Source organism: Ruditapes philippinarum, unplaced genomic scaffold (genome assembly GCF_026571515.1).
Source record: "Ruditapes philippinarum isolate M1 unplaced genomic scaffold, ASM2657151v2 ctg885_1_1_1_1, whole genome shotgun sequence".
Lineage (NCBI taxonomy): Eukaryota > Metazoa > Mollusca > Bivalvia > Venerida > Veneridae > Ruditapes > Ruditapes philippinarum.
In genome coordinates, this window is record NW_026857915.1 from 47,910 (window position 1) to 68,407 (window position 20,498).

At 33.1% G+C, this 20,498-nt stretch overlaps 2 protein-coding genes across 8 annotated transcripts; one reads left to right on the forward strand and one right to left on the reverse strand.

Annotated features, from left to right (window-relative positions):
* Positions 1-897: 897 nt before the first annotated feature.
* LOC132751502 (flavin-containing monooxygenase 5-like) lies at positions 898-10,330 on the reverse strand. 4 transcript variants are annotated; one of them, XM_060741669.1, is made up of 8 exons: positions 10,219-10,330; positions 5,462-5,634; positions 5,013-5,201; positions 4,262-4,418; positions 3,725-3,867; positions 2,746-3,294; positions 2,262-2,427; positions 898-1,644 (listed from the first exon to the last, which is right to left on the reverse strand). In XM_060741669.1, the coding sequence occupies exons 2-8, from the start codon at positions 5,597-5,599 to the stop codon at positions 1,364-1,366; spliced, it is 1,623 nt and encodes a 540-aa protein (XP_060597652.1). In that variant the 5' UTR covers positions 5,600-5,634; positions 10,219-10,330; the 3' UTR covers positions 898-1,363. The 4 variants fall into 4 exon arrangements, with proteins under 4 accessions (XP_060597652.1, XP_060597653.1, XP_060597651.1 ...); XM_060741670.1 differs by lacking the exon at positions 10,219-10,330 and adding an exon at positions 9,767-9,906; XM_060741668.1 differs by lacking the exon at positions 10,219-10,330 and adding an exon at positions 6,561-6,606.
* Positions 9,851-18,507, forward strand: LOC132751504 (retinol dehydrogenase 14-like). Of its 4 annotated transcripts, none has more exons than XM_060741674.1 (8): positions 9,851-9,955; positions 10,306-10,472; positions 12,103-12,188; positions 12,687-12,900; positions 14,928-15,160; positions 15,695-15,848; positions 16,417-16,543; positions 18,057-18,507. In XM_060741674.1, exons 2-8 carry the CDS (start codon positions 10,397-10,399, stop codon positions 18,157-18,159), a joined length of 993 nt encoding a protein of 330 aa, XP_060597657.1. In that variant the 5' UTR covers positions 9,851-9,955; positions 10,306-10,396; the 3' UTR covers positions 18,160-18,507. The 4 variants fall into 4 exon arrangements, with proteins under 4 accessions (XP_060597657.1, XP_060597655.1, XP_060597656.1 ...); XM_060741672.1 differs by having other exon boundaries at positions 9,899-9,970; XM_060741673.1 differs by having other exon boundaries at positions 9,937-10,063.
* Positions 18,508-20,498: the final 1,991 nt, after the last annotated feature.

A 20,498-nucleotide genomic window follows, 5' to 3' on the forward strand; every position in this document is an offset into this window, starting at 1 on the left:
AAAAAAGACCAGAACTTGAAGTGCGGCCGAGCTGCCGGTGTACTGACTAATGCCGAGGGGAGTGGCCATACAAAGTAAGCAGAGTCGACGAGGATGGTGTACTAGGGAGCCCCGAGTACGAATGACTAGTACGAATGACGGACTTGAAAGGGAGACCGTGCTTGGCACCAACAACCCTTTTGATGGCTACCTCCTTTTCTCATCTTAGTTTCTTATTGACCGCCGTACAGTGATCTTTTTTTGGCTCCGAATTCGTGTTTTTTGGCTAATACTCTGTGGAATTTGCATGGAAGTAAATTATCTCTCAAACCTAAAATTAACTCTTTAAGGGCATGACTGGTGACATGTCCGTGTTCCGTACTCGCCAGCAATATTATTTTAGTTGAAAAGTAGGTTCTTATATAACAAGCTGTAATTCATAAAATACTTTTTTGTTATGACAATTAATTGTCATTTTTCCAGTGAATATTTAAATATAGATTTTATTCTTCAAAAGTGAGCACTATATAATAATGCTATTGAAAGTTTCCCTTTTCTTCAGTTCGATATTATTTCATTTATTCTGACAGTATCCAGCCGTTATGTACAAGCTATTTTGAAAGATATCATATAATGAAGGCCAAAATTGATTCACTACTCTCATCAACTACTTTGTATGCGGTGTTTGGATAAAGTCAACGACATCGCAGCCCGAGATTTGAAGTCGACAAAGACTTTTTTATGCCAGTAAGCCATCAAGCTGACGTGCTGACTTTCTGCCAAGGTGTATACACGCGCACTGGAGGAACATTGGATATTTGTGGGGAATCAAACATGTATTATCAGTATATCTAGAACAAAAGCTTTAAATCATAATCTTGGTAACAGTGGGTCTGACTTAAAACCTAGACTTAAATATGTATTAAATTTCCAACGTTTACTCAGGTAATGGAAAGAAATACATTCCTTATGCATACAAAGTACATGTATATTATATAAAACAATAATTTTATTACATAGTTAGAACATATTTTTACAAATGCGTGTATTCAAAAGTAATGTTGTTTTTGTCTTCCTTAAAAAATCACAAAATCCTATATTATGGCACAGTTAAAGTTCAATGATTAGTTTGCATTTAAGATATATTGAGCGGACTGCAGGCAATGTCAACGTGACTTGCAGCTAAAATTTTGTATCTTTTAAACATCACTATACATAATTACTGAAAAATCACACAAATCTATGTTTCTGTGAACTATTATCAAACTGAAATGTTCTTTAATAAATCAGATACAATTATACTAATTAAATAATAAAATGAATATGTACATTTTCACACCAATCTTGCCCTCATTTCAGTTCACATTGTTCACGTATAAGGATTTTACTGCTTGTAGATTTCAAATACATCATACTTGTATATTGCTGTAAAAACGACCGACACTAAACACACAAAGAGAAATAATTTAAGTTTATTTCGTCGACGTGGCTTAAATGTCTTCTGCTTCCCTTCTGATAGCGTATAGTAAGTGCGATCCCACTGTGTAAAAATAGCTTCCCTCGCACCAGCCCAGCTACCGGGACCCACGAGCCGAAATTGATAAGAGGTCCCAGGTCCAAATACACATTGAACAGCCAATGCTAGATCTGTGAGAAACATCTTCCCTGGAATGAAACATTACTGTGAGTTACAGGCACATTATGTCTCGGGAACGGATTGTTTTTTTACTTCTTTATAGAATGGACAAAACGTGAATTTTATAACGTTTAGATAATGGTTTTAGAATATGTTAGATGCTTAATTGTTACATGAAGAAAGTAGCGCTGAATGAAAGAGTTAGTCTTGAAGGTAGCAAAATGTAAACAGAGTAGTATTTTGACTTCCACACAAAAATCAACTAAATCACTATAAGTGTAATTATTGTCAAAACAGAAACAGAAGAAGGGGGTTCATTTAATTGGCCGATGAGTCACTTTTTAGATACCTTATCTGGGGCAAAAATTAGGCCTTTATAGAAGTGTTACTATAAACCCTTAGTTTGTAAGGAAAAACGTAGACAATGACAGCACTTCTTTTCTGAATGAAATGCGACATCATTAATAATAAAAAGGCATTGCGGAATTAATTCCTCATTAAAGTGCGCTTTAAATTTTATCAAAAAAGAAAATTATAAATGACTACATTGATATTTGACTATTACGCATTTTTCCCTTATAAAGGGTTTCCCCCTCAAAATGTAAAGGAACTTTAGAATTATATGATTTTTTTACACAAGACATACAGAAGTTAGGCCTGCAGCCAATCATCCCAGCCAGCTGATCCATGTAAGGGAAGAAATCCAACTGCGAGACCGCCTGAAGAGAATACACTCTCTTTTCCTTGGACAATAACTTCTGTTTCTCAATATCTTTGTACATAACTGTACGATTAGGAAGTGAAACTTTGCCCTGAAATCGATTTTAATATTCTAAGTAAGTGACGTTGCATATCAATATCATTAAACTCCTTTTAAATAAATTTTTCATGGGTAAATACTTCAAACTTCCGTTAATGCGTCAGCTTCAACAAAATTAGTGCTTTTTGATAATGTTTTGACGGCATTTATATAACTATACATGTACATACATGCATACACGGGTACACACGAGACATTGAAAACTTGTTAACTTATTTTAGAGCTGCTATATCATATTCTTCTTAAATTAGCATAAAGTAGAATCAGAAAATATTTTCGTTTATTTATGCTAAATATTGGGATTACTTACCTTGAAGACTCTGGTCGCCAGGCGTGACTGCATCTCGGCAATTGGAAGCAGGGGTCCTTTAATTCTGAAGCAGCCGATCACGGCTATCGTCTGCTGTTTTTGTCTGTCTGGCGGGAACATTGTCAGATAGAGCTGCGTCTTGTCCTCTCCGAATACACTTGTGTCCAAAAACGGAAATTTTGGTAAATATCCCGTCCCGAATACAACCGCGTCAACATTGTTGACGCGTGTACCGTCAACGAATTCAATATCGTTGTCATAGAAACACTTTATATCTGGTTTCATTTTGATTGCACCAATAAGTAACATGTAGGGCAGTTGATCATTCACGGTGGAGCTAGATCTTGCTGGTGTGTATTTTGGATTTATGCCATATTGAAAGTGATCTATTTTGGTATTGCACTGTTTCATCATAAGTTTATTCAATAGTGAAGGAAAGAACGTCAATAATGTGTACATAAAACGTGAAATCATTGTCATATCTATAGGCTGACCATATTTACTTAAACGTCCTAAAATCCAGCTTCCATTTCTAGAACTGACATAAACCTGCAAGATAAGATTTATCTTATATTGAAAATATGGTTAAGTATATAGGCACAATGATACAAACCCTATGAGCTATTGGATAGTTTTAGTCTACTAGCATTTAATTTCAGAGAAAAAAAAACAAAAACAAAAAAAACCAAACAAACAAAAAAACAACAACAACAATATCTCAATGGATTATATTATTTTATAAAATAGTTTAAAATAATAGGATGACAATTTTTTAGATTGACAAATATAAAATGAGTCTCCCTAGTTGAATCCAATATTCTATCAGTTACAATATGTACGTATATAGTTTTAAAAGGAGACTTTTCATTGAAAAGTGTTTAATTATATTTTGATTATTTTTAATATGAAATCATCTTATATAAATTTCACGGATAAATCAGTAATACACACACAAACATGAAATAAAACTGTATATTACCTGACGTGACACGTGACTTATGTCGCAGGCGGCATCAATAGCCGAGTTGCCAATACCAACAACAACCACGTTCTTATCGTCGAACCCACGGGCATCCTTGTATGCATGAGTATGAATTAGTTTTCCTTTAAACTGGTCCAACCCTTGGTTATAATTTTATTACACATAAATAAATTGAAAAAATATCAAATGTCAGTCATATGTTCGCATTTTTTTTATAAAAAAGAACTCTGCATATAAAAGGTAAATTTTATTGACGGCAAGCTTGATTTTCATAATACCAATCGTTTGTCATATTAATTAAAGATGAAGAATATCAAAAAAGTCCGTGCTTACATCGCTAATCATATTTAATACTTAATACATAATCACATATGTTATGGTTCTAAACGTCCAAGATTTGAAGTGTCTTTGTCAAAATAGAACAAATAACTCTTAATTAGAAATAAATTCAAATAATTACAAAAAAAACGGCATATGAAAAGAGAGTTTAACTCACTACTTCAATTGTTGGTAGAAAATTTATGAAAAATATACCGGGATATTTGGGAATATTTGGCTCTGAAAAAACTCCTGTGCATATCAAGACAGCATCAAATGTGAAAACATCAACGTTGTTACTGGAAATGTCCTTCACTTTTACATTCCAACGACCTGTGACCTCGTGATCATCTGTTTCGTAGATGCGAACAACCTTAAATGTGTACAGCATAATACATAAAAATTGTACAATTGTACAATCAAAGAACGTAAAACAATAAAGTTATAATATTGACTGTTCTTAATAAAATCAACGTCTTTACTAAATTTATACCACCAGTGACATGTAATATGGGCGATTGTTTTAAAGAAAGTGAAACAATGTTAACCTTATTGAGAAAACAATATATATTAGTATGATCCTATCATATACACTTTGCGTATCATCAATTCTTTAGCGAGCAACATTTTTCCCCCAAAAGCAAATCATTAATTTGAGTGTTGGTAACCGAGAACACGAGCCCAGTAGTTACGTTACCATGAAATAATGCACATGCTCTGACATGACTTTATGAACTAGATCTATATACAATTTACATTAAAAGATCGTAAAAACCCGGTCTGTTTCGTCACACATCGTGTTATTTAAATATACACTCGTCGGGTTTTCTGGAAAACTACGTCTTGACATCGCTAACTTGACAACGCTAATTTCAAAACAGATGATATTCAGACAGAAAGTGGCCTATTCATGCAAGCTGTTGACATATGTTAAATGTAATGTACGTACATATACGTGAATAAATACCTCTTTCTCAAGCTGAATATGTTTCTTTAAGTCGAATTTATTTGCATACAACTTTAAATATTCCTCAAAGTCTTTGTTGTGCATGTATATAGGTTGTGTGACCGGGGGTGGGAAGTCGCTATATGCCGTAAATTCTTTGCTCACGTTGGCTATTGTGTTCCTCATTACTGTTGTATGGCCTTCTTTTACCTAGTGAAAAATATATACATTCGGTTGATTTATGTTTACAGGAATAATTACCGGCAGCAATAATAATATTTAAATAAGACTTCTGTACAGTTTGTTTTTGGAGGGACGAAAGGCAAAAGGATTGCGTGTGTTACTACTTTTTTTCCGCCTCACACACATAACAAATTTTAAAAAAAGCAAACACACGAAAAGCAAGCACACTTTAAACATACAAAGCATATAAAACCAGATGTAAATCGAAGTAATTAGAATTATACAACCTTTTCTGAATAATGCCACAATCCTCCAATACAATCTGACCTCTCGAAACACGTGGGTTCAAGACCCTCATCAAGACAGCATTTGATTGCAGTAAGACCACTTGCCCCGGCTCCTATCACAGCTACAGTGCGCGCCATTATTCCATTTATTCTTACATTAACGTTCTGAAGGCCTAAAAACATTTACAAATAATAAAACGAATTAAAAAAAGAAACAATATGTGAATAATTTGAGATGTGTATTAGTTCAAAAAACAAGTTACATGTTTTGTGAAAACTATTTATACAGTAAATTCATAATTATATCTATACCCTGTTACTAACGTAAATTTAGTAATGGTGGTTATTTCCTCATATTTTGACAAAATAAAGGCGATTTCTGAGAAAAGTCAGTGCACCAGTTTAACTCTCTTATGTTGTTAACCTGTCAATAAAAAAAACAAAACAAAAAAAACATGTGAGCCGCGTCACGACAAAACAAACATAGTGCGTTTGCGACCAGCATGCATCCAGACCAGCCTACGCATCCGCGCAGTCTGATCAGGTCCATGCTGTTCGCTATCAGTTTCTCTAATTAAAATAGAGTTGGTAAGCAAACAGCATGAATCCTGATCAGACTGCGCGGATGCGCAGGCTGGTCTGGATCCATGCTGGTCGCAAACGCACTATGTTGGTTTAGTCGTGACGCGGCTCATGTATTTCGGATCTATAACTGTACCGAGAGTTATCACCTGCAAATCTGTGTGATAATGTCGTAAACGTAGCAAAATGTAAATAAAGTAGTATTTTGACTTCCATACAAAATAATAATTAACGATAATAATACCAATGGCTAACATACGAAAATTAGCAAAAGATAGTTTATGAATATGGCAAATAAGTTTTTTTGAAACTGTAAAAAGATACCAAAAAAAAAACAGCTTTTGAGAGATAAAAATAATATCATTTAGATCTGGGGCATAATGGACCTTAAAAGTTTCTACTTAAGTTTTATAAATACCGGTTTTTGGTCACAAATGACTTAAAGCGCAAACGTTAATTTGTGATAAAATATCCATATAGGCACAGCATTGTCTCCAAATCAAATAATTATATTTACAGGATCTTCGCCAGTTTTCTCCGTTTATCATGTATATATTATACACCGTGGACGTGTAGCTCGTGCTTTGAATTATAAAATTATAACTGGCGATAACGAACTTGAATATGGCTGGGATACTTACCTATATAAACTGGCGAAGTTCATGAAATAGTACATTTACAGTATTACATTAGATATTGAAAATAATTTCAAGCATTTTGGCATATCGTTGATACTGTGCGTTTCGGATAATTATTTAGTGACGCGGTGGTCAAGTCCACTTTAACGGTGTAAAACAGATTGTGTTTAATATCTTAAGTCAAGCAGGCTTGCCATATACATTAAAATACCAACTGGCGGCGTAACGCAGTAGGTAAAGTTGTGTGGTAATTTTTTAGTTACATATCAATGCAAGACAGCCAGGTTCGGTCCCAAATTTTTTGTATAATTATCAACCGATTAAGATTTTCTTTTTTTCTTGTAAAGATTATTAGCGCTGTGTTTTTTCTATTAACTTCTCATTTCACTTTTGTTTTTAAATGTTGCTATATCTAGCAAGTTGGTGCAACCTGATACGGAATGCATACATGTACATAAATTGTTTCAACTATAGTTAAGTTGGCACGAAAAACTTATGCACTGCAAAAGTACTACTAATATATATTACACACTACACAGAATAAAAATTATTATTTCCGGTATATATAAATTATTCGAAATTATAACAAAACTGCCTTTATATTCCAATTAATTTGCATCTCATGTAAAAATAAAAATAGGGAAAGAAAAAGGAAAAAAAGGTTTGACAACTTGTGTGGCTCGAACTCATGATACAATTTAATTTGTATGGCATCCTAGTGACTTAACCAACTTTGCCATCGAGACTTTTCAAATTCTATTTCTGATTTTGAATCATATTCACTTCTAAATACCCTGTTTTACCTATTCAGACAAAGATTGTAAACTTTTGTGTACACAAAAATTGCATCGTCACTCTCACATTATCATAGCGGCACATATATCATTTGCATGCATAACGATCCTTTCGGCAAATACAAGTATATCTGAGTTTATGCTTGAATATTTAAACAAACTACCCCAATTTAATAACTGAATTTTAATGGTTGTAAAAACAGTTGAGTTATACAGGTAGTTTCAAAATATGCTTCATGTTAAATGCATTTATTAGTGTCTTTCTCGATAACTCAAGTTAGTTTTTCACGTTTGTATCACATTGAACACGTGCACGTTACGTGCCATCGTTAATTTAAATGTGATTTTGATCTTTATTAAAAAATGCACAAATTGAATTATAAATATATTAGTTTACATATCTAGGAAATTGCGTTACATCTGGATTTATTTTTCTTGTACCGAAAATGTATTAATATACATTTGATAATAATGACTTTTATTTTTATTAATTAATATTAAACGTACATTGTATCATAGTTTGGAGACTTTTCAGTTGTGTCAGCTATTAATCGTACACCCATATTAGTTACCCGCACTTTCTGTCGGCATGCTTATAGATTGGCTTGTATTCTTGTTGTTTTTTGTTGATCGTTTTTTTCGGCGGGGGGGGGGGTGTTGTGGGTGGGGGAGGGTGTTAACTTATTGTGACGACATGAAAGGGATTAATATTCAGATGCTATGGTTTCATGTGTTTTACTTAATTGTGACTATGACACAGAAGTAAAAATCACCAAAACACTCGTTTTTTTTATTTATACTCGGAGGCTCGGCCATCTGATTTATATTCAGAGGCTCGGCAATCTGTTTTATACTCGGAGGGTCGGCAATCTGATTTATATTCGGAGGGTCGGCAATCTGTTTTATATTCAGAGGCTCGGTAATCTGTTTAATACTCGGAGGCTCGGTAATCTGTTTTATACTCGGAGGGTCCCCCATCTGATTTATATTCGGAGGCTCGGCAATCTTTTTATACTCGGAGTTTCGGCAATCTGATTTATATTCGGAGGCTCGGCAATCTGTTTTATACTCGGGGGCTCGGCAATCTGTTTTATACTCGGAGAGTCCGCCATCTGATTTATATTCGGAGGATCGGCAATCTGTTTTATATTCAGAGGCTAAGCAGCAATCTGTTTTATACTCGGAGGCTCGGCAATCTGTTTTATACTCGGAGGGTCCCCCATCTGATTTATATATCCGGAGGCTCGGCAATCTGTTTTACACTCGGAGGCTCTGCAATCTGTTTTACACTCGGAGGCTTGGCAATCTGTTTTACACTCGGAGGCTCGGCAATCTATTTCATACTCAGAGGGTCCGTCATCTGATTAATATTCGGAGGATACGCCTCCCTGTACAAATCAGATGGCCTCGTGTTTTGATGCTCTTTCTTTAACTTTTTAAATAACTCAGCCATATTTTAAGAATAGAATATCAAAACTTTCAACTACCTTATATCCTAATTGATCAAATTTTTGACCATAGCTTTAATTTATATCCTGAACTAAAAAGAAAAATAAACTAAAGTGCCAACCTTGAAATCGAATCAAGTAGTTAAAACGTGATTTACATATCGTCACCTTAGTGCAACAACTGGTTAAGGCCGCTATTCCATTTATACGTGATCAGTGGTCCGCGTCCGTCATCCGCATCCGTTACCGATTCGCTAATCAAAGAATACGTTGAATCTATTCCTTTTGTCCGTTTACCATCCGCTTCCGCGACGGCATCCGCGACGTTTCGCAGGCTGAGCGATTTTGTACGGACGCGGACAGTCACTGACATGTCTCATCCCTACAAAATGCCTCGAACGAAATTAAATACTTTATCGATTTCGAAAGAAAATACTAAAGAAGTCACCAAAATAGTGTAGGAGAACGTATAAGTTTATGATGCAGCAATGACAGATTTAAAAAAAACAACATCTGGTCATCGGTTTGCTAAAGAGATGTTATTTGAAAACCTAACTGATATTCAATGATGTTACCTAATTCTTTGATGTTACAACTGTTTTTGGTATTAGAATGAAATTATATCATATTCTACAAATAATTATCCTCTGTTCGCTATACTTCAATTAAAAGTATATAGAAAATAACGTACCTATGGAATAATACCCACGGACATGCCCGGACACGGATCACTGACGCGGACCACTGATCACGTATAAATGGAATAGCGGCCTAACTCCTGGACTTAACCTAATAATATACTAAGGTGACGATGAACAACCTTTGAGAAGAAATGGCACATACTGTTGTTGTTGTATAGAGGTTGTTGCTCCACAGATGGCCCCTCTAAAGAGGTTGTACATATCCATTAAGAACAATTGACGGGTGACTTTAAGCACTCAGAAAATGTGTACAGCATTTTTAACGTTAACATATTAAAGCGTTACTATCCGATGTCATTTCCGTGTTCTATATAAACGGGTATAAACGAAGGTATGTAAACACTGGGTAGGTGTGTTCAATATTTCCATGATCTATCCAAATATATGCACGGATTATTCGTTTAGATCATTGAATTTAACGGTACTGTTTTAAAGATCAGTAAGTAATTTATCAGTGTTTATTTTCCTAAATAAAACATGAAACATCACATGAGGAACGTTCTTAATATTGCACCTTGAGTTTAAATTTCTTACATATTTATTGTTGAACTGCATTTATTTTGTATTCGATGGAAAAGAGTAAAAATTACTTACTAGTTTTAATCTCATTACTATTAAATGTACTACTATCCACTGAACGTCTGACTGTTTCAATATTTATAGTTTGTTTACCAATTATAGGATGGTTATTGACATACTTACCAATTCAAGTGCATCGATAGTGTTACAAATACGGGAAGCAACTCTTACTTCTAAACTCATTAAATAAGACATGGGTGCTCGACCATCATTCCCAATCGTGCAGATCCCGCGGGACCGGATTGCAGTCGTTACTGGCGGAAATACAGGTAGTATAAAACTCATTCATAATAATGCCATTAGAGTTTGGACTTCCTGCTTTTCAAGTCAAGTATTTTTTTTTTATAAAGTTGGTTACAAATTACATAAAAAACATTAATAAATACAAAAATACGCACCTGTGCCTATTTCGTAACAAAAATGCTGTGAGATTTTTTTTTATATAATCTAGAATTCCATTTAAAATTATTGTTTTTAGGAAACAAAAACACTATAAATGGATTACCATCTTAAGTACTTATTGTTTGATAAAACAAAATTTGTAAAATGTATTTCAGTTACATTCCCTGACAGTAAACTTGTTGTCTACTACACGTTTTACATAAACAAACGACTGAAAAAAAATATGCATATTATTGTTTGATTTTATTAACCTGTCAATTCCATACTGATTATACGGTCAATGCACAGAATATATTAATATTCGATAAATGTTCGGTAAATTCCGTGAGATGTGCGCAGTAAGATGTGATTAAATTCATCTTGTTATTTTGAATTAGTTACACTGACCGTTATAGTGCAATAGGGTAAACCACTGGTATATTTTATCGGAATGTTCAACGTGTAGTAGGATCGAGACAGAGTATGTCCAGTATTTTTTTTATTCATAACTGTTTTCAACATGTTTTTTAAGTTATGGTTGTTCCGTTTTTAATATGTTTTGCACCTTTTTGTAAATGCTATACATTTGTATATAACAATGTTTAAGAATTAATACTGAAAATTCATTCCGATTAAAATCAATATATGTAATTATACAATATAAAATGTGACAATTCGGTGTTTCTTAGTTGGTTCATATCCGTGTAGACAAATTGCAAGCGCTTGACCATTTTCATTAAAATATACTTAAAAATAAAGAAAGAATAAGTCTAAAAAGAATGTCAAAAAGGGGATCGAACCTCGGACCCCTCATGCATTAGGTAATCACTTAACCGACTGTGCTATTGCGGATGTTACAAGGACCTACATTAATCTAGTGAGACTTTTCCAAACGTAAGTGATACACTCCATATTAATTCTCGTAAAATAAACGGAAAAAACCGAAGTGGGATCGAATATGTAAATGAGTGCTATAATGTATTCATAATTGACAGGTCAATAAATTCAGACTATATAAACATTTAAATACACATATGCATAATAAGATGATATACATAGCGCATATATACAAGTAAAAATTTTGTGTTATCGAATATTACTGTATTGCCAGCTAGAGCAGTAATGATAAGTTTTGGTATTACTTCATGCATAAACGTGTCCATCTTTTACATGTAACCGACTAAAATAAAGATGTTATTTAATTGTATATTTGATCACTAGGTTTAGATGTTATTGTATATTTGATCGTTATTGTATATTTGATCACTAGGTTTAGATGTTATTGTATATTTGATCACTAGGTTTAGATGTTATTGTATATTTGATCACTAGGTTTAGATGTTATTGTATATTTGATCACTAGGTTTATATGTTATTGTATATTTGATCACTAGGTTTAGATGTTATTGTATATTTGATCACTAGGTTTAGATGTTATTGTATATTTGATCTCTATGTTTAGATTTTATTGTGTATTTGATCACTAGGTTTATATGTTATTGTATATTTGATCTCTAGGTTTAGGGTACGAGATAGCAAAATGGTTGGCGATGATGGGGGCCACGGTCATCATTGGATGCAGATCGGAACAGAGAGCAGTTGAAGTTTGTTTAAACATTATTATCAATAAATATTAGTAAATAACGAGACTCGCCTTTAAATTGATGTTTTAAAGACCTTAAAAAGGGCCGGCATATCGTATTTAGTAGTATAGACTTTAAAAATGTTTGTTATACCTTTTAGGAAAGTTGTTTTTCCTCCTACAACATTTCACTGAAAAATAATTATATTATAATATAATAAAAAATATGACTCCGAAATATTATCTTATACAAACGGCTTCTATGATTTAAATGACTTCTTCAAATGATTATTTCCATTAGTGTTTTTTTTTCTATTTTTTATCACGTGATTGTGACCATGACGGTATTATATAAGATTATAAATAACGAGATAATGTGTTTTGTACTGAAATAAACCATTTTTCTTACACATTATAATTATAATCAGGCGTAAATATTCTTGGCAGCGTACTGTCGCTGTATCTTTTCAAATAGTCCGGTGATGGATATACATGTACATGCATTATTATCATTTGATAGGCTATAGAACGGATGAATAAAGAATACCAGCAGATGAAGGAAGAATTCGGTGATAAACATCAACTACAGACGTATGACAGCCTGGCTGTAAGCTTCATGCCACTAGATCTGGGATCTTTTAAGTCCACCTTACAATTTGTTGATGAGTTTAAGAAGTCAGGCAGGAATTTACACATACTGGTTTGTAATGCCGGCATTGGTATGGCACCGTATGGTAAGTGCAGTTAGATTGATTACGCACGAGCAACCGTGCTTTAAAATTTAAAATCAACTTTTCTTAATTAGTCAAAATAATGTTTTACGTCCCCCCTGAAGCAGAAAGAAGATGGCAGAACCGACCTAGAAGTGCATTTTAAAATATAAAACAGTAACATAATATAGTTAATTTATGAGCTATATGGAATTAATTTGTTAACATTTGTTACATATAAAATATAATATAATACAACTTGAACAAAGGAGAATCACTTATGACCTCCATGTAACATAACATTTACTCATGTAAACAGGAAAGAAACTGTTATTTTTGTGTCGCCTCTACGTAGTAGTGGCGACATAATAAAATTATAGGGATCTCTTCTCCGTCGTCTGTCTGTCCGTCCGTCACAAAAATTGTCCGGACTACTCCTCATAAACTACTGGTGCAATTTCATCCAATTTTTACAGGAATGATCAGTACCAAGTCTAGTTGTGCATATTGTCAGCATTTTTCGGTTCAATGATTTTTGTCAGAGTTATGGCCCTTTAATAATTTTTATTTTTAAAATTTGTCCGGACTACATCTCTTATACAACTTATGCAATTTCAATGAAACTTTACAGGATTGATTTGTAGCTCAAGTCCTTGCGCATATTGCACGGGTTTTCCGGTTGAATGGTTTTTGGCCGAGTTATGACCCTTTGATAAAAAGGTGTTTTTTGTGTGTTGCCAGATACACAAAAGCTTGTCCGGACTACTCCTCATAAACTACTGGTACAATTTCATCCAAACTTTACAGGAATGATCAGTACCAAGTCTAGTTGTGCATATTGTCAGCATTTTTTGGTTCAATGATTTTTGTCAGAGTTATGGCCCTTTAATAATTTTTATCCGGACTACTTCTCTTATACCACTAATGCATTTTCAATGAAACTTTACAGGATTGATCTGTAGCTGAAGTCCTTGCGCATATTGCACGGGTTTTCCGGTTGAATGATTTTTGGCCGAGTTGTGGCCCTTTGATAAAAAGGTGGGTTTTTTTCTGTGTGTTGCCAGATGCACACAAGCTTGTCCGGACTACTCCTCATAAACTACTGGTGCAATTTCATCCAAACTTTACAGGAATGATCAGTACCAAGTCTAGTTGTGCATATTGTCAGCATTTTCCGGTTCAATGATTTTTGTCAGAGTTATGGCCCTTTAATAATTTTTATTTTTAAAGTTTGTCCGGACTACTTCTCTTATACAACTAATGCAATTTCAATTAAACTTTACAGGATTGATCCTTGCGCATATTGCACGGGTTTTCCGGTTGAATGATTTTTGGCCGAGTTGTGGCCCTTTGATAAAAAGGTGTTTTTTTCTGTGTGTTGCCAGATACACACAAGCTTGTCCGGACTACTCCTCATAAACTACTGGTGCAATTTCATCCAAACTTTACAGGAATGATCAGTACCAAGTCTAGTTGTGCATATTGTCAGCATTTTCCGGTTCAATGATTTTTTTCAGAGTTATGGCCCTTTAATAATTTTTATTTTTAAAGTTTGTCCGGACTACTTCTCTTATACCACTATTGCAATTTCATTGAAACTTACAGGATTGATCTGTAGCTCAAGTCCTTGCGCATATTGCACGGGTTTTTCGGTTGATTGACTTTTGGCCGAGTTATGGCCCTTTGATAAAAAGGTGTTTTTTCTGTGTGTTGCCAGATACACAAAAGCTTGTCCGGACTACTCCTCATAAATTACTGGTGCAATTTTAACCAAACTTTACAGGAATGATCAGTACCAAGTCTAGTTGTGGACTATCCGTTTGTCTGTCCGTCTGTCACAAAACTTGTCCCAACATGAAATTGGCCATCATGAGACGACACATGTGATCACTGATCGCTCTTGTTAAATATTAAGCATTCTTGTCGTACATAGAACAATGACACATAAAATCAGTGCTATTCAAAACTTGACTTAAAATGAAAATAAAAAAAAAATGCTTAAATTATGTTTGTTTCTGATTTGGAGTTATCATTAATATATTTTTTTTCAGAGAAAACAATTGACGGATTTGAAAAGATGCTACAAGTAAACTATCTCAGTCATTTTCTTATGGTTGCTAAACTACTTCCGGTCATGCGCAAGTCTGGTCCCGATTGTCGTATATTGTTTATGTCAAGTGATGCTCACAGAGCGTGCAGTTTTGACGTTGAGACAATGAATTATGAAGGCAATGCTTCTAAATTTGGAAGACTAGACTACTATGGCCGTTCAAAATTGTACCAGGTTAATAATATGTCATCACAGTATACACTGCATTATTTTCATAAATGAGACTTCATTGTAACAGAGAATTATAATACAGATTCAAAATAATCTGTGAAACTGAGTTTTCATATAATAAAAGAGTAAGTGTAAACATTAAAAAAAAACTTAAACAAAGAGCAATACACAACAGCAACAGCAAAGTAAGAAGTGAAATAACTTTTTGGTGTGAGGGTGAACACAAAGTGTTGCATTGGCATTGAAAATCGACGTACTTTAAAGCATCATATTGAATGTCAAAGGTACTTGTCTAGCATATCGCTCCCAAGAACGGCGTTTCTTTCATTCATTATAATGTCCATGTATAGATTAATATTAGAGAGCATATTGTTTTGACCTGTCTGTCTGATTATCCGTCTCTTTGGGTGACTTTGAGCCCATTGATTTATAATTATAATTCAAGGGTCTTGTACTATCTATAATTAAACGAGTATTTTAAAATGCCAATTACTGTAATTAGTTATTTCGTATTAATTGATACTCTCTATCCTACAGATAATGCAAATGTACAGCTTGGCAAGGCGGTTTAAAGATACAAATGTTTCCATAAATAGCTCACATCCGGGTATTGTCGACACAGAGATCAACAGGAACTTTCAAGACTCCTTTTTCTGGAGTGTGATATTTTTCAAAGGATCAAAACTGCTCGGTTAGAATAAAAAATGTTATTATAACTAAAGTGATCTTAATTGTAAGGTAACTTTGTTCTATTCAATCAATGAAGGTGTTTTGAAGAGTGGTCTTTATTCATAGGGTGAACTTTATTTGGAGGCTGCCTTTACTACAGGTTTGTCTGTATGTGAAAGTCGATAACATATTTTTTGTCTAAAAATGTGTTACTATCCATCATATAACAACAATACATGCAACAGATTTATAGAAATTTTGATACATAATATCACATGAGATGTTCCTATAAAAAGGAAAACATATCAAAACAGTGTCGGACATGAAATGCCTACGAAATATAAACGGAAGCATAAAATACATGTATATTATATATATATATATATATGGTGTATGTAACGTAAACAATTTATGAATATATATCATTAGGTCACATGAAATTATACATTACATGATGCTTAATAATCCTATGTTTGAATCATTTATAAATTTTTTTAACAGTTAACGTTGCCAAAATCTAATATATCAACTTCATTAACTTCAATATAACAAGCTATTTAAATAATTATCACTAAATTCATATTTTACAGGTAAATTAAAGTCACCTATAGATGGAGCATCTAGCATTATAAACGCTGCCGTGAACCCTGAACTTGCTGGTGTCAGTGGTAGATACTATTATAATTGTACAGATGGTAACCATACATCTACATCAAGGTGAGTATACTTGTACCTCTTAACATTACACTGTATTAAAATCGGTAGATCATAATTTTATTGAATGTTTTAAAGCCCACTAAGCCTTAAAAAGTAGATTTTTTTTATTTCTCGAAAAGCTAAACATTTCTGGTGTCCTGATACAATTTCCAATAGTTATGCATTGGTTATATAGCTCTGACATCATTTTTTTTCATTTTGGCATTTAGTATAGATATAGTGATTTATTATTTTGTATGGATTTGTTTACATTTTGCTACCTTTATGACAAATCATCTCACAGGCAGCTCTGTTAGCTTCTGTCGATAATCGTCTCAATTGTTCTTAATCCATTATTAGAACATTATTAAACGCATACTATATACACAACATTGTTTCTACAGAATGACTAAATAATTATTTCTGAGGCTTAATGCGCCTTAAAAAAAGATTGCAAAATATTGGAAAATTTTTCTTACTGGTCTTACCAAACTATGTATTCCGAATGATCAAAAAAATAAATAAATAAAGTAACATTGAGAACATTGTACATGTTGTACGACGTATTTTATAAGTGGTAGAGTTTAGGGCAGCTCTTATCGACTGCTTCATAGTTTAACGCTGCTATCTATGTAAAAGATAATATTTTTCAGCACAAAAATGCAAGGTGTTGTGCAGCACAATTATAAATTGCAAGGATCAAGGGAATGTACTCATGACCTTGGTCATATTAACCATGTCTAGTTATGTCCCTTTCTTTTGCACTAACAACATTATTTCGAATAATTTGGTAAGAAATACTTAATAGAACAGGGATTTCTGATATTTTGAATCTCATATTTTGTTACAATTTATTATTAAATTATAGATGTAAAGAAATGTAAAATTTCTTACTGCCTTTCTTCGTATTTTATTTTATTTACTCATTTTAATTTTTTTAAGATACTTGAAAGTGTTGTACTGTCTATAGCGTATATTGTCTTCATCTATCTGTATTTGTACATGATTCTTCTGAGAACTGTATCTGTTTGTTGTAATGTACAGAACAGAGACAGAAAAAAAAAAGAACAGAAGAGAAGAGAGAAACAGGCGAACAGAACATAAATCAGAGTGTTCTTCTTCTCTTTGTAAATAGTATTTTATCCATGGCCGCTGGAGAACATCTTCGAGAAATTTAAACACATTATGTAGGCCGATACAGAAAACTACTCCAGTTATTTGAACATTTTAGGTGATTTAACAGAAAGATATTAACATTTCCTACCAGTATAAAACAGGATTTTTCAGTTTGCTTAGGCTTCTACACTTCAGCTAGTTCAATTTATTTATTTTATATTGAAATCTCTTAGTTTCTAACTTATCTATTCCCGATTCCAAGCAAGACAAATCCATAAGAAAAAACTCAGCATCTTAAGGACTAAGAGATTATCTGTTTTCAGGTCCTTTAACACGTTGCTAAGTGAATATGTTTTATTCTTGAAAGTGACAGGAATTAACGTGGTTATGCGAGAAACATTTCTGTATTTTTTTTCAGAGATGTGAATAAACAGGAAGCGCTGTGGAAGCAGACGATGGAATATCTCAAAGATTATATCACCGACGAAGAAAGGGACGTTTTAGAAAACATATCATCTTGACCTTTGTATAAAAAAAGAGAATGTTCAATTACCCAAACGATCCCTGAAGTATTAGTTAATTTACAAAAATAATTGCCTGTATAAAAGAATAAACAAAGTGTTGAATGTGAAGATGGAAACTGAGAATGACCTTTACCATCCAGTGTACAATAAAGATACATTTTTGTGGTTGTATTCTATGGCGAGTGTGGTCAGTAGACCCTTATTTGACATTTTGCGGTATAACACCCCGGTTAAATATTTTGTAGCGTGAAAAGCATCCGGAATCTTTTTAACCTCCTCTAAATGGCCCCACACTGACCTTTCTTTATTCACTCGCATAATAAAATGCTGTATTATTGTTTTTCTTATAGAATTCAAAAGAAAAAAACGAGCACAAACATGACAATGTCTCAATATTAAATTGATATTTATTTACATTATTTATACTCTTTTTTTCATGATTGATGATTGTAACAGCGGACCACAGTGATATAGAACGTCCAGTCAGTTAATTATACGAGTATGTTCAGGAGGTATTAAACAATTTAATCGAACGTTTAGCTTGAAGGGTTCTCATTTTCCTTTCAGCCCACCTCGGATATGATGCTGTTTTTATAAATAGACCCTGCTGGGTACATGCAGCAACATCATGTATTACAATACTTATTTTTCAGTTTAAAGTAACATGCCTCCAGATTCATGCTAATTTTCATGAATATTTTGTAAATGTATTTAAAAGTAAAATATTATGAACTGAACATATTAATTTACACATTGCAAGCAGCGCTTACAATCCACTTAAATTACCAAAAAGAGATCAAAATATGCAAAAATAGTCCTTACTGCGTTAGTTACTAGCAGCAGAAATATCTGATAAATACCGCAAGATCGGTCAATGATTGCACATAACATGCAAATTATTACTTGAAGCTTAAGTCTCGTTGCTTTTCTTAAAATCTTAGAACAGTTTTCTCAAGTTTGATTTTCTTGAAATATTTTTACTTTTCTGGAGGTATGCAGCTTTAATGAAAATAACTGATTAATGTTTGAAGACTGGGAGGCCAGGATTGACTAACTACTTCTGTCCCACAAAAACCCCTATAATTTAGTTTAAAAAATCGAGTTACCGTGTATCAGATGTTTACGGTTAAATATATAAATAGAACATAATTATATATATGTCAAGGTCTGATTATAAATTGCGACGTATTTCATCACCAAAAATACCCGATAAACATATCAGCAAACATTATTAATTTCAGTTAAAGTGGATTTGTCGACAATAGGCACATTTTCCATAAATATTTCAAATATTGATAAAAACAATAGATATGTATATATCTTCTTAAAAATATTGCTTGAAACAAAATGTTTATAGAGGTTTAAGTGATCTTTGATGAGCAAAAATAATATTTTGTACTAGAACAATTTAGAATCTGCTTTATAAAGATATGAAATAATCGGATCATGTATCTTACACCCATATAATATTCTTCGTGGGTTGTTGCATGTATGATACAACAATACTACATACATTGTAATTACTTATTGTATCGCAGAATTTCCTCGCTTTAATGGCCAAACAAAAAGCATTTTTCTTTCTGGAAACCCCCATCCCCTGCCCCGCTAGAAAAGATGGCAGGAAGCCAGGGAATTTTTCTTATATTCCTATATTTTAAATATTCTTTTATTGATGAATATGCTAATTTAAATTCACCGTAGCTTTCGAACTTCCTCAGGGACGTTATACTTCATCTTTATTGTTAAGATGTAAAGAAAAGTAATCGAAATAACGTAAAAGTAAACTTAACGTCTAAAAGGAAACAGACTCGAAACATTACATTTTTTTACCTTACTTAATATATCGGCTTTTGGTAACCCAGAATCTTTGTCATATTTTCATCTGGTAACAATTCGGGTACATTAGTAACTGATATGATACTATGATATTGGTAGTAATTTAGATTATTCAAATGATTATCACTATTTTAAATAGTGATGATATCATTTTAATCTGAATGAAATGAAAATATAAATAGATGATAAATGTTGTCAATAAATATTCATGACCTGTTTTTAATGGGGATTATTTTTTTTTTGAAAATTTGTAAACACGTCAGAAAAACGGAAAGGAAGTTGTTTGCCGTATTTTCCATGACAAATGATACATTTTATAGAAAACCAACAAAATGAAAAGTTATTGCATAGTTATTCCGATAACAAAGTGGAAAAGTTTCAACTTAAGACGCAATTACTTTACATACAATTAAAAATCACAAGAAAAAGGAGAGACCGCCCAAACAAAAATAAATAAATAAAAAACATCAAAAAATAAAAAAAGGCAGGGGTGCCCGTGT

Excerpts from the sequence above, each read along its gene's own strand:
- LOC132751504 (XM_060741674.1), top strand. The coding sequence starts at position 10,397 with ATGGGTGCTCGACCATCATTCCCAATCGTGCAGATCCCGCGGGACCGG. Across the intron at positions 12,189-12,686 it reads CGGAACAGAGAGCAGTTGAA|GCTATAGAACGGATGAATAA; the intron begins GTTTGTTTAAAC and ends ATCATTTGATAG. Across the intron at positions 15,849-16,416 it reads CAAAGGATCAAAACTGCTCG|GTAAATTAAAGTCACCTATA; the intron begins GTTAGAATAAAA and ends CATATTTTACAG.
- LOC132751502 (XM_060741668.1), bottom strand. The coding sequence starts at position 6,591 with ATGATAAACGGAGAAAACTGGCGAAGATCCT. Across the intron at positions 5,635-6,560 it reads AGAAAACTGGCGAAGATCCT|GCCTTCAGAACGTTAATGTA; the intron begins GTAAATATAATT and ends AAATGTTTTTAG. Across the intron at positions 3,868-4,261 it reads AAATATTCCCAAATATCCCG|GGTTGGACCAGTTTAAAGGA; the intron begins GTATATTTTTCA and ends ATTATAACCAAG.